General features: G+C 43.4%; 1 protein-coding gene across 6 annotated transcripts in view; it reads right to left on the bottom strand.

Annotated features, from left to right (window-relative positions):
- Nucleotides 1–15,150, bottom strand: part of Brd8 (Bromodomain containing 8) — a 118,442-nt gene that overhangs the window by 60,815 nt on the left and 42,477 nt on the right. For all 6 annotated transcript variants that reach the window (XM_055061339.1, XM_055061337.1, XM_055061338.1 and 3 more), the window contains one exon: nt 8,639–8,831. In XM_055061339.1, coding sequence (XP_054917314.1) covers nt 8,639–8,831 — 193 coding nt within the window. The remainder of the gene's footprint in view (nt 1–8,638; nt 8,832–15,150) is intronic.

Genomic DNA, 15,150 nt, shown 5'->3' with positions numbered 1-15,150 from the left:
AGACCTTATATTTCCATTCATACTGTCCTTCCAAAAGGTATTTAAGCAATACAGTCTAACTTTGTTTTAATCGAGTTGCATCTGACACAAAAACACCTTAATTATATTTTACAGTTGTTATAAGTATACATACTAACATCAATGGAAAAAATTCTCCATCCTTGGCCAATGCGAAAGAATGAAAGCTGGATTCCTATAATGGGCCACAAAAGGTCCCCTGCAGACTTTGACAGCCCACTGACAGATTGTAGTGGCGATATGTAGAATAAAAACAATAAATTATATACATGTGCTTTGCACCGTTGCTGACACACCATCGTGTGAATGGTGTGGTCACACAAGATTCCCATGCTGGCTTGTTGCCTGCGGTTTAACCAAGTTAAGCCACAAGCCAAAGCGTGCACATATGTCTGGAATATCAAAATTAAATTTTGGGGATGTTACATGCCAAAACCCCAACCTCATTATGAGGCATGCTGTAGTGGGGGACTCCGGATTAATTTCGACCACCTGGGGTTCTTGAACTATTCAATACACTGTACACAGGCATTTTCACTTTTCGTCCTCATCGAAATACGACCACCGGCGCCAGGATCTGATCCCATGACCACAAGCTTAGCTATTTAGAACATGCTGTTTCAATGTGGCAGAAAGGCTTTCTTCCCTCTGCGCATTTAAGATTGTGCTTGTTTAGTGCAGTCGCCAACCTGATTTTGTGGTGCGTTAGTGGGGGCCACACCAGACCAAACTTCTCTACTAAGGGCATGAGTCTAGTCTGTTCATGTGGTATAATGCTCTATCGCCAATGAGGTCTGCTGACATAAACATACTGATGGAGAGCTTCCACAACGGCTTCTCACCAGCCACTTTATCAGCCATCGGCAAATTTTCATCACAGCCATGCGGGCCTAGGCCTGGGCAGTGTTGCTTGCAGAGCAGTGAGCAGAGTTGTGGCTTGGTGCTGAATTAATGTGGCGGCAACTTTGTTGACAACCGCCACAGATGCAGCATCAAACGGGCGGATCATGTCTGCAAAATTAAGCGGACCACCATGTGGCACCCGAAATTTTTGTCGCCATTATGCATTGGTTCTAGGGGCAGGTGGCAGTGTTGCGAGCAAGTCAGAATAAAGTCTATTTCACATGGTGGAATTTTAGGTGTTCCAAAAGTGCAACTTCTGTCGAATGTGACAGGAATCGCAGCTGCAGACATCACCCCCCCCCCCCCCCCACCTCTCTGTGATTGCAACCAACCGTTTGGTCATACGTCACAACTAAGGCAGCAATCGGTATGAGTTTTTGGACGCCAACATAAAAGAAATAACGAAAAAACGAGGGAAGAAGATCCGTCGAAAGTGTGCTGCGAGCTATTTCATGGTTTGTTTTGGTTATGGCGGTTCTTGGGAAACGGCTGTTGCTCAACAAATCTGGAGAACTGCACCTAATTGAGTAGAGCTATAGATTGCATAAGACATCTGCACCAACATGCAAACAAAGAAGATAAAGACGCATAGGTCAGATATGTTTCTGTGATTTCGATGCGTTTGTTGACATGCTACATTGATAATCAAGCGATGTTTTTTTCACGTTAGCTTCAGGTGCTGACAGTATGTGCTTTTGCACGCCTTCTGGTTATTTGGCTAGGCTACACATTGTAAATACTACGAGGTCTCCCTCACAAAAAGACATGGCCTTTGGATGTCATCCCAGTTTTCTGGTTTGTTGTGTACACGCTACTTGCGATATATGAAAACGCCCCACTTGTAGCACAGTATGCATTTACAGATGGAGAAATTTAAATAATATGCAATTACGGTCAAATGCTGTGTCGAGGGAATATGACATGACACAATGGTATCAGAAGTTTCAACGTCACACTATACGCACGACCATTTAGATTCAGTCTCTTCGTGTTGGCTTTTACACGTATGTTTCCCAATGAATTAAGCACCTCATTTCATAGTTTTGTTACTTTCACTGTGAGATGCGTCAAGATTGCAAAGCAATGTGCAAACTATTTACTGTAATTGATTTTCTACAATAGCATGTTTAACGGTTTGACAAGGAATAAACAGCACTGTCGATTTGTTTATGAAGCATTAATGCGTGATAAGCATCATTTAAACAGTTTTATCTCTTCTTTTTCCTGTACAAAAACCAATAAACCTTCAATAGAAAAAGAAATTATAGGGTTTTACGGGCCAAAACCACTTTCTGATTACGAGGCACACGTAGTGGAAGACTCCGGAAATTTTGACCACATGGGGTTCCTTAACGTGCACCTAAACCTAAGTACACGGGTGTTTTCGCATTTCGCCCCCATCGAAATGCGGCCGCCGTGGCCATGATTCAATCCCGCGACCTCGTGCTGCGCAGCCCAACACCATAGCCACTGAGCAACCACGGCGGGGAAAAAACCTTCAATATGTTGCAGACATTGTTTCTTTACTGCACCTGTATTAACCCTCACTTTAAAAGGTAAATGCATAGTGCACTTCAGTGCACTGAATTTCCTTTATTTATGCTGGTCATAACATATCACAGTAAACTAAGAAACTACTTCACTGTAAACACCGCTGCTATTCCTTGCTTTTCTACCTCCTGTAAAATATGTGCATAAAATGTGCAAAGCAGGCAAACACCTTCTTATAAACAGCAGATAGCACATTAAACAAGACCAAATCAAAATCATGCAGTGAAATCAGCCAACTGCATCCATTTTTGCAAATGAGAGCATCAAGTACCGACGGTTCTTGCACCTCCACAGCTAATCAAGTGTGCAGGTGTATCACGAGGCATAAGCCATGCACAACAAACAGAAGCAAAGTTGCTCGAGTTTGCAGTTGCATGTATTACTGCATAAACTCGCATAACTATGTTCTGTCATTATTTCTTTTATAATTAAAGTATAAGGCAACTCGCAAAATATACAAAGCCAGCTAGAAATTAGTGTACCTGCATCTTGTTTTTGTTAGATTGTGAGATGGAGCTGCTTACCAATTTATTCCATGATGAGATTAATAGCATGTATGTGCAGACTACCCAAAATTCTACAACCATGATGTTCCGAGAGATGTCCAACTCCAAAAGAAAAGTCACCCCTGTTTTTGGCACGATTTGACATTTTTTTCCAAAACAACTAAATATAGCCCACTTGTAATCCCACTGGCCTTGGGGGGGTATTGCCACCGCAATAGTGACCATGGCAAAAACAAGGTCAGTTTCCTACTGCCAGAGATAAGGAACAATGCTGATTGAGAAAGACTGTCATCTTTGGCTCATCCCCCTTTGCAACAATGGTGACATTGGCAAAAGCTAGGTACCATGGGGGATAAGTGAACACTGCTGAACGATTTCTGAACAATCCCAAAACTTGCAAAACTTGGTCACTTCGTATTTTGTCACGCAGCAGCAAGGACGTCAGGATGCGACACAGTTTTGAGACTGAAAAGAAAGCGGAAACGGTCCAATTACGTCGAAAGACCGGCAGCAGTGTGAACAAGACTGCCCGTCAATTTGAAGTGAGCTCCGCGAGCCACTGGTTTCGGCGGTTCCCCCTTCCACTTCCATGCAAACCATATCTGAACATGTGCATCATGTGGTCATCGATATTTTGTTCGACAGCAATGGTAACTGTTCTTTAGAAGGTTTTGAGGAAGACTGAAACAAGGCATATAAACAAAACTTCACAACTTTTGGCTAGAATGTTTATTTTCTCAACTTTTCTTGTTTGTACAGGGAAAGTTAGCCCCCTTCTTCTTTTCATCCAATTCACTCTAGATTTTAGGTGGGCTATTACGGCAGCAGAGCTTACGCAGACTCAGATTCACCAATTCACTAAATGCTACCCAACCAAGCTTGCTCTGACTCATATTCACCAAAATTCTACACAACCAGGCTGACACTAACTCAGCCTCATGGGTCTGTTGATGTCTGAGTGAGCTGATTCTTGAGAGAGTTCATTGACCTATGTATACATTATTAAATATGTGGCCTGTGCAGCGCGTAAGCAAATACAGTCAAACCTCAATTTAATAAATTTTGCAATGTAACTAATTATTTTCATTTCCCAATCTTAGTATTATGAAAAGCATGTACCTCTTTTGCAATTAAACTACGTAATTTTGTGACACAGTCTTGATTTAATGAAGTTTTCAGCCATTTCAAGCATGTACTTGGAGCCTCTTATACCTAGCAAATCCAGCAACAAGATATAAAAATGTCAGCGGACGCATAAGTTGTCTCACGCGTCTTTCCGTATGAAAGATTCAGCAGCAAAAACACCACGGAAGCACACGTGCTGGGATGGAGTATGCAAGAAACACCACTGTGGCAAACAACTTGCGGAGGCTGTGGTGCATGAAGCAGCTGGGAGGGCTCAGAGAGAAACGAGAGAGCTCACAATTTCCACAGAGCAAGGGGGGTGGGGAGGGAGTGAACATACAGTAACATGATCCAAGCACATGCTAGGGAAGGGGAGACGGGAGGTCAGAGATGTGCGCTTATCAAACACGGTGCAAAGGTTTCACTCACATTGCGAGCATTCGTAGTCATCAAGTGAGCTCTGTTTATGTTTGCCTGAGCGGCGCATGACACCGATAAACCACAGGATCAATTATGAACCTTGCTACATGTAGCTGTCTCTTCTTTACTATCGTCACAAATTCTGGTAAAACTACAAATTTTTTTTTTAGTCACGATATGAATCTCCACATCGTTTTAGACTTTTGTTTTTTAATTTCTCAGCCCCATCTGATGACAGCTGCTGGCACTAAGCGTGGTCACTCATGGCATCCATGTTTATGGCACTGTGCGATGCACCAAGCGCAAATCTCAGATGCCGTCAGCCACACCGATGCATTGCTCTCGGTATAATCAGCATGCACACGCTGGTGCTCATAACCACGCTGTTATGACACAACCTTCTTGTGATTTCTAAGGGCTTACTAACAAGAAAGTACCCACCAGGAATGTTCCGAAAATTTGTGAAATTATTTACACCTGCTGCAAATTCGAAACTTCGAATTAACAAGATTTGCGATTTAACAAAGTTTTTGCAGCAAGAACAGTTTCATTATATCGAAGTTTGACTGTTTGCATAGGAGTTCGTGTTGCATCGGATGAAAATAAGGACACCTGCGCACACTGCAGTTAATTTTATAAAAGTTAATGGACTGTTGTATGAAAGCTTCACCTCATGTCGATTCCAACAAGTGCACTGGATCTGCACCATATTTTTTGCTGATACTGCTGGCTGTCATGGCCATTTTGTGCATTTGAACACTGAATAAATGACTGTGGTGCGATGTATTAAAAACACTTACATAACTGCAAGCACAAAAATAAAAACGTAATAAAAACACATGCACATAATAAGATGCACACAAATGATAAATACATCTACAGAGAATCATACTTCAGCCAAGTTGGCCGCCATGTTTGGCAGAAAAAAAAAAAAGCACAGGCCGACACTGCAATGAGACCACGCATGGTCATGCCATTTACCGGGTCCACGTGCTACAGGAGAAACATATGTGGAACCTATCAGTTACTGCGAGGTAGCAGATACGGACGCTGGCACAGTCCAAAGCTGGCCACTCGACCACTCTAGACAAGTGTGTTCAGTCTGTACTTATGTTTAGGCACACTTTTATCGTCAATATCTAAAAGTTTAATGTGGTCTCCTCAAAAATTTCAAAATGTTTGCATTCTGAAACTTGCACAGGTAAACAGTTTTACCTATTGCTCATGGAGAAAGCTCATATAGAAGCTTAGAGATACAGCAAAGCCTCGTTGAACGGTAGTTTCGCTTTAAAAGTAGTAAAGTCAAATCCCTGACTCAGAGGCCATTGAACATAATGCGTTTTGTATCCACGTAAAACGTACCAGCTTACTGCAAACGTGTCAATGAACACATAGTGTTTCCACTTTTTGTTGCAAAATCCCGGTGGTACGTCAGCTCGGCAGAACAACGAGCCTCAGAGATCGGAACGGCCTCAAGCACAAATGCAGAGGGCACTTGGAAGGGTGAAACCACATCAACATCAGCATCATTTCGGCACCATGCCAGAGTCAGAACGTTGTGGCCCTTGTTGTGGTGTCGTGCAATCTAGGACAAAAACCGGGTGTTGAGCATAGAAGAAAAATTGGACTTTGTTCGTGCTGTCGACCGTGGCACGAAGAAGTCGGTGCTGGCACGCAAGAGCGATCTACCGTTGTCTACGGTGTGTGGCATTTGGAATGCGCAGAAGTTGGTCTGCAATGCTGCTGCGACCGTGAAAATACGTCGGCTACGAGGTTCGACTTTTCGAGGTTTGGCTTTTCACCGTGTCACTACCTCTGTTATTGCCGAAGTGTTGCCTAACGACAGTGACAAGGACGACACGGAAAGCGACAGCACAGGCGATTCAGGCTCAACATTGGCAGATGCTGCGCATTACGTCAGCCTCATGCGGGTGCTAGCCAAGAAGAGGGGGCTGGCAGAAAAGCTGGCTCGTAGCTTGAGCGAGTGTCAAACAAAGACAACATACTTTTGTCGTGCGAAGTGAATAAATACTGCATGTTTTCTGCCTTTTTACAGCACTCCCTCGTAGTTCCGTTTTTCACAGGTAAGTGGGCGATCTCACGCTATTTCGGTTAAGCAGTAGTACTACTGTTTAGTACATACTCTTTCCGAGCTCCGGCCAACTATGGTTTAACGAGGTTCCACTGTATTGCCAATACCTAACACTTTCCCTAAGAATAATATGTAGTATGCTATTGATATTCAAGCAGCTTTTCAAGAGCAAGAAAAGGAATGTCTTCCCTGTTTTTAGCATTGGGTTAATGCAGGCAATTCAAGCAGGCATAATATTGCTAATACAACCCGTTCAGGAATACCAGATTAGATTGTACCTTGAGGCTTTCCTTGCATTTTGCACAAAGCTAGCATGAGCCAAATACACAATATTTTAGTACGACGGTTTACTAGTTTAATGTTTCCTCCAATGACAATTGCAATGTTCCAACATGTTAAACCAATTTGCTAATAAATGCATGTGCATATCATTATTCAATATTCGATTTGATATTTGATGTTAAGTATTCATATTTGATTCGTATTGGAAAATTTTGATATTCGCACACCCCTAGTTATTGGCTATTAAAATTGTGCAGTACGCTTCCAAAGACACTATGCCACCTACATTGTGAAACAAGTAGGTCAAGACGCTTATCACAATGGGTTGGTGGCGATAGCTGCGAATGCGATGCGCGACAACACCTGAGGATATGTATTTGTTGGTAAAGGAAGAGGAAACCAAGAGCATGCAGGCATTTTCTTGTGACAGAGGTAAGTGAGCAGTGTGGGAAGGTTGCCGTGATGGGCGCCTACTGCTCTCAATCGCAAGTGCCCCATGCATATTCCTGTTCACATGGTATCTAGCGGCCGGAAAACATCTGAAACGATTGGAGTTTGTCGATTTAATATACCGTATTTACTCGCATAATGATCACACTTTTCTGTCAAAAAAAATTGATGCAAATTCAGGGGTGCGATCATTATGCAGGTTAAATATTCCACGAAAAGAAACATTTTCGTTTTTCATCCCGCATTTACTGCAGGATGATAACGGGTCAACAAGCAGGCGGCTGCCACTGTCAGTGCGGGACACGAAAACAAAACTGGCGGCCGGCGGAGCAAGCCGAACGCGCCAAACACGATTATTTTTCTTCTCGAGAGTACATTATGCGCATTGAAAGAGTTTCTTCCATATCAGCAATGAATAATATTGTTAATATTGGCAAGTTTGTGACAATAATTATAATGGAGCCATGTCCACTCTGAGGGGACAGAAACAGAGATGGGCGCACTTAGCTCCAAGTGACATAGAAACACATGGCGGGCATGCTGCGGAAACTGCGGCATTTGTCTGCGCTGCTATCCTAATATGGTACGTTTCCATTAAGGGTGGGCAAATACCTTAGCGGCATTACAAGCATCGGCGTATAAATAGGGTACACTTCTAACGTGTCAGTGTAAACGTGGCCACTATCGTTGCCGCTCACGATTTGTTGCATGCCTACGAGTGCAGACGAGAAGAATTGAAAGGCGCCCTTTATGTTGTTGTTGTTGACCAAAACCATTATGAAGCCTACAAATAATAAAGCCGAGGCAAGTTTGGTTGTAGTTTATTTTTTTTTTCATGGAATTGCAGAGAGTAATGAAAGGAATGAAATGGGGCATCTCCTTAAGTATGTTGGGTGCGTGCAGACCGCTTGGTATGTCTTCAAGAGTCGTTCGCGTAGCATTTGACAGATGGTAAGCGCGATCATCATTAGCTAGACTTGGCACACGACATATCACTACAACAAGTTCAGGATGCGATCATTACACTGGAAAGAAAAAAAATCAAATTTTGACGACAAAATTCAAGGGTGCGATCATTACGCGAGTGCGATCATTATGCAAATAAATACGGTCTTAACTGGTAAAAAAGAACCTTAACTGTTTTGGGTCGTTGCTTGTGTTCTTGATCACGAACGTTGGCGCAGGGAAATTGTATGAAACAGAATCATATCAACAAGGTAGTACTGTATAAGCAATGGAGCCCAGTAATTTCCAGGCATGCAGGCCTGTCTAGACGCCTACCGTGACTCACCAGATGAAGTTGCAGAATGGGGAGACATCTGAACAGATGAGGGGCGTGACACTGTGTCTACAGTAGTGCATGTAGGTGAAAAGCGGGGCACTGTGCTTGATGTTGTGCTTGGAGACAGTGTGCCTGTGGCCAGCTGTCGCGCTGCCGATGGATTGAAAAATGATGGAGTCAAATGTGACCGGGGACTGCTTTGCTGCAATGAGAACACACACCAGATCAATCACAGGGTGCTGAAAAATGATTCTAAAAAGACATAGTACAGTCTGAATAATGTTTGTCTAAATTAGTCGAGTGGCTGTGGACTAAACAAGCATTCGCAGCAGCTTCCAGATCTGTTTGTTCGATAATACATGGACCAAGCATATGGCATGACCATGTGTGGTCTTATGAAGAAGCTCGCCTGCAATTTTTTTTTTTTCTTAGTGAAAGATGCTGCCACAATTGTCCACTCTAGACAGATGTGATTCACAATGTACAAGGTAGTATTTTAGCATGAAGACAAAAGGCAAGGCTAAGAATGAACACTACACAGCAACACATTATCAATATTTAAATTAAAGAAAGAAGGAGGGAGAAGAAACTAAAATAGTATGAATGCAATTGTCAAGCTAACCCCACTGATGCTAGCTCATTTCAGTTTAGACAGTGTAGAGAAGGAAGTACGTTTAAGGTATATGTTCCCATTTACACTTTCATGGCTATCACAATATGTCACACATTAGAAAGACAAAATGTGAAAGGCTGACGTCATAATGAATGACAAATACAAACCAGGAAATTACATGTCTACGAGTTCTTTTCTACGCCATTTCATGTATACAAATTGAACTCATCGCTAACAACTGCCAGCCTCAGCTGATGTCTCAAGCTTAATGTTATAGTTACTGCAAATGACTAAATTTTTTAGAAGACCTAATTTCTGCAATTTTCACAAGTTGCTGAAAATTATGAAACATTTATCACACGTGACACTCTTTAGTGTCAATCTAAAGTCAACAAAATACGCATTCAATGATTTTTCATGTTACAACACTTTATTTACTGTAACTCGCCATCACGAGCATCATGTCTTCAGTTTCTTGTAATTTTAACAAGAAAATAATTCCCTAATGACTTTTGCCAATTTAATTTTGCACTTCTAAAAATTTTTCTGGAATTACTCATGGCAGTTAAGGGATTAGGAATAAAGACAAAATATGGAATTTATGCTCATGTGAAGTATTTTATTAAAACCGTTAAAGAATACCTCCCTCAGGGCTGCCAGATATATGTACCCTTCACCTCCACCAGCCATGATATGTGCAAAGGCTTCACCACGTCGGCATAAAGGTCCATTAAAAGCTAGCACATATAATGCTAAAATTTTGTCTTGCCACCAGAATCTAAACCTTATTAAAACCACGTACAGTGCGAAGGACGAGGACTAAGGGAGACTAAGAGAGATGACACACATACTGCGCAGTGTGTGTCGTCTCTCTTAGTCTTTCTCCTTCACGCTGTACGAGTTTTAGTTCTGAATAACCAACTTGCCCAAGCCTCTACCAGTGTAAAACAGTCATCATCATCATTATTACCCTATTTTTATGTCCACTGCAGGATGAAGGCCCCTCTCAGGAACCTCCAATTACCCCCCTCTTACGCAAGCTGATTCCAACTTATACCCACAAATTTCCTAACTTCATCGCCACACCTAATTTTCTGCCGTCCTCCATTGCACTTCCTTTCCCTTGGCACCCATTCTGTAAGTCTAATGGTCCTACAGTTATTTACACTCGCACTATTGGGGGCGAGGACTTACGGAGTCGCCATCTGTCCAATGCGCCTCCTTTCAGTAGTATGAGGGTAACGTGGCGCGATCCTCATAGGTTTGGCTTACGGCGCTCAATAAAAACACCACGCAGCAGCCCTGCTGGACATTTCTGTAAGTACTCTCAAAACGAGGGAAGTTTTTTACTGTCAAAATAATATTTTTGGGCAAACTGAAAGCACAGAATCGTTTACAGACGCTATCTCTTTACCGAATATGTACAGTGAGCGCCACTGCGCGCGGTCGCCGCGATGGAGTCTCCCGAACCGGCTTCTTGCGTGAAAGGTAGCAAATACTGAAAGTAAACTATGCAAAATATGTTCCTATAATGGGCTGTCTGTATAACCGAATGGAGCATATCAGAATGAAACCTCAACGCAGCGATTGCACGGGTTCGAAGCGGCCGACTGCGCGTCTGCATGCATCTCCGTGCACAATGTTTTGCTTTCGCTGCGGGCGCAGTTTTGTACCATGCCGTGAGCTTTAGGCCGCAGAATATGATCATTTGACAGTACACAGGCAACCATTGTTGCATGGACGCTATCAGAGCTGTTCAAAAATAATTTCGTTATAGAGACTTCGACGCCTACGGCGACTGTAATGTGCCATCACGACGATCCAATCTTTTTTTTTTTTTCTTGTAAATTCTTGGAAATTTCAGTTTTATTCTTCAAGTTGCGTCACACTGTATGTTTATCGGCCTTCTCGGCGTGCGATTTCCCGCTGCTTTTTTTTCGTAATCCAGTACATTAATTCATAACACAAACATGACTGTGTCATGCCTTTTTCTAATGTGCTTCTTACCACTCCCTTTCCATTCCAGTGAACTTGCCACAATCTAGCATCAACAAGTTCGCAGACCAAATAAAGCGTCATGACAATAGCCAGGCAGCGGGCGAGCGTTTCAGTGCGTATTTTCTGCCTTTACCGAACATCGCAGTCTTGATGCCGTAGCAGAAATCTTCCGCACGTCTGTGCTTGCTGCATGCCCGAGTTCTAGCCGATGGCTGTTTGCCGGTTCTAAGTTTCACGAGCCAAGCTTCACGCAGCTTATTGTCCTGCGGCTACGTGTGTATAAGGCTGACACCGGGCTCCGTTGCGTACGTCTGGCACTGCGGCACCGAGCAGTAGCCTACCATGCTGCATGCCTCCAAAGGTAGCCACTACCTATTATAGTGCTTTGAAATGTTGTCACGCAGACACCCAAGGCGGCTAAGTCTCACCACTTAATCAGAACCTTAGCGCAGGTGGGACTTTAAACTTTCGTTTTCAGCTTGCTTCGGTGCTTCCGAAGCAGCCGACGCGGTCGCTGTGTCCACGTGATCCCTCATGCCACGTCACGCCGACGGTGGCGCCACCATTTCCAGTGGTGGAGCTCCCCCCGATATGGCCTGCCCAGCTCCATTTTTTTTCTCTTAATGTGAACTAGAATATCTGATGTCCCCATTTGCTCTCTTCCTGTCCCTTAACGTTACACATAACATTTTTTGTTCCATTGCTCTTTGCATGGTCCTTCACTTGTTCTCAAGTTCCTTTATTAACCTCCGAATTTCTGCCCGATGCGTTAGCACCAGTTGAATGCAATCATTGTACACTTTTCTTTCCTAAACAGTGCTAAGATTCCAGTCAGGATTTGGTAACCAAATGCCTGGCGCATGCACTCCAACCAATTTTTATTTTTCTGTAAATTTCCTTCTCATAATCAGGGTTTCCTTTGAGTAATCGACCTAGATAAACATTCTACTGCAGGTTTTAGAGGTTGACTGGCAATCGTAAATTCTTGTTCCATCGCCAGGCTAATGAACATTACCTGTGTCTTCTGCATAATACCATTTACCTTACTCTTACATTTACTCGGTTAGTGTCTTCTATCATTTGTTGCAATTCAGCCCCAGTCTTGTGTAACGCGGAACAGAACAATGTCGTCTGCAAACAGATGGTTGTTGAAATATTTGCTATTGATCCTCACTCCTATGTCTTCCCAGTCTAATAGCTTGAATACTTCTAAGCATGCAGTGAATAGCATTGAAAAGATTGTGTCCCCTTGCCTGACCCCTTTCTTGATAGGTAATTTTGTGCTTTTCTTGTGGAGAGCCAAGGTAGCTGTGGAATATTTGTATACAGTTAAACCTGAATATCACAAACTTCAATATAACAAAGTTCACGGTATAATGAAGTATTAAAGTTTTCATAGCTTCTCGCCCATAGAATACCATGTATATAGAACCTCAATATAACAAAGTGTGTTTGTATGTGATTTCAATATAACGAAATTTCCCTGCCGCTTAAAAGGAATGCCGAGACAATAAATGGAAACTTCCGCAAACGCAGATGGTCAAATTATTGAATTACAAGTGGCTGCTTGCAAATGTGCTTCTAAATCGCCAAGAGCCATGGCCAAAGTGGAGCGGCATGATGTTCCGTATAAAGTCCAAGTGCGATAAGATCTTATCGCGCCCCGGCCAGTGTGCGCTTTACGTGCGAGTGAAAGTGTGCAAGGGTGAGGAAACAAAAAGATGGTGACATCATGCGCGGGCAAAGGGGAAAAGGGATAGGGGAGCGAGCTTGCGGTAACGCGATAAAGCACGCGCGAGGGGGCGGGGAGTGACATGTAAGTTGGCGCGTATCTCGATTTCTGGCACGCCTCTCGGCCATGTCTGCGCATGGCTATAAGCGTGGCTGAGCGCATACGCAACCACTGCCGCGTGCGTTTGCAAAGAGTGGGCGTGCCGTGGCACCACGTAAGCTGTCTTCCTATACGTTTAGCATTAAAGGTTACATAATCTCGAGTTTCGGTGACCCGCTGGAGCGAGAGGCATACGAAGCATTTGCTCCTCGCTGCCAACTCATTTCGTGATGGCGTCGTCCTAGTGTTGGCGACGCTGCAAGCCGCGGAGGCAGAGTGCACGCGAAAGTGTGGCTGACTTCACTTAATTCGTACCCCCCCATGTGAAGATATCATCGACATATGTGGCATCAAACCGCATCATTCGTCGCAGACTCCCAAATTTATCGAAATGAATTGTTTTCTTATTCAAATTTGCTTTATTCAATTGCCCGATAATTCAGAAGATTCTGCGGCCTCTTCCTGTGTATTGGTGTCTGTACTTATTTGCATAAAAGGTCGAATTACATTTAAAAACTTCAACATAACGAAGCAAATTGCCAATTTTACCAACTTCGTTATATCGAGTTTTAACTGTCTTTCCAAAGATATTAATGTATAGCTCCTGCACTCCTTGATTACGCAATGCCTCCATGACTGCTGGTATCACTACTGAAAAAAATGCCTTTTCATAATCTATGAAAGCCATTAGAGAGGTTGCTTTTACTATGCAGGTTTCTCGATCACCTGATTGATGACATGGACACGAGTCATGCTAAAATATCTCTTCCTGAAGCCAGCCCGCGCTCTTGGTTGATTGAAGTGTTGTCCTGATCTATCAGACAGTACTACAAACGAGACAGTACTATTAGCAGAAAAAATGCTTCCTGCAAAAAGCTTCCTGCCCTTTTGCTTAGTATAAAACACTTAACAGCATTCGTACCTGCATTATTGGACTACAACAGCATTCTGAGACCTCAATGAGAACACTTAGGTTGCTATTTGAAAATTTGAAAAATTGTGGGTTCAGAAAGCCAGCAGTATCAAGCGAAATTGACTGAATCACAAAAGAAAACTACAAATTATTCTATAAAGTGATTGTGAGACGGATAGTGCTGGCACTGGGACCCACTCTCAGTGCCGAATCCCCTTCTTTCAGTGTCATGAAATTTATTGTCTGTGAATAATTCCAAAATTTCACATTTTATCGCAATTGTGAACAATAAAGTCATTAAACAAAAACTCATTTACAGTATCTCGCTATACTACCTTAGGCTACAACCCTGATTTGTCTCAATCTTAATAGGCAGTACAGTCGAACCCACTTATAACAATATTCAAGTGCCACGAAAATTCCATTGTTATAATCGATAATTGCTATAACCGGGTTGCATGAAAAAATCAAAATAGGGGGATGGCAGAGCTGATGCGAGAAAACTATAATGGTGGGGAGAGGCCAGTGCCCCTCCCCACCACCTTCCTCCATCCAGCTTCTGATTGTGTTCACTCATTTGACTGCTTCCTGGGCGCTCCGATCGCGTGAAACAAGCCGAGGCTGTCGGCGTTAAAGAATGGCACTGCTATAACCACTGCAAAGGGGTGTCACGGGTGGCAAGCAATATGCGAGCACCGCCGAGGCATCACTTTGGTGGCCCTAAAAGGGGCCTTTTAATTATTGCGAGAAGGCTGCCGTGGCAGCCTGTCAGCTTGAGAAATCCAGAAGAAATGCTGAGGAGAGATCGCCACAAGCATCTCGCCACGTACTTCTCACTGGCTTGCACGAGAAAAGCCTATATCCATCAGCCTTGCATACTTTACGCGAAGCTTGCTGACATCCTTCTCCAATGCATCCAGGTGCTCGACGTATTGCAACGGAATGTTCCTCGCGAAAACGAAGCCCTGGAGAGACTGAATCATCTGCTGGGCCTCCTGCGAGGACAACGTTGAGGCAACTTGCCCTATCGCGTCATTGCTGCTGCCATCGCCATCGCTATCTGATGCACGCACGTTCGCAACGATCACATCATCGGTTAGAAGCACTTAGTTTCCAAGTTTATAGCCGTGCGCTTTCTTTTCACCGGCAACGTCGTGCATTGCTGA

The sequence above is a fragment of the Dermacentor andersoni genome, chromosome 1 (assembly GCF_023375885.2).
Source record: "Dermacentor andersoni chromosome 1, qqDerAnde1_hic_scaffold, whole genome shotgun sequence".
In the NCBI taxonomy this organism is placed as follows: domain Eukaryota; kingdom Metazoa; phylum Arthropoda; class Arachnida; order Ixodida; family Ixodidae; genus Dermacentor; species Dermacentor andersoni.
Note: the sequence above shows the minus strand (reverse complement) of the source record. Positions and strands in the feature narration are given on the sequence as shown.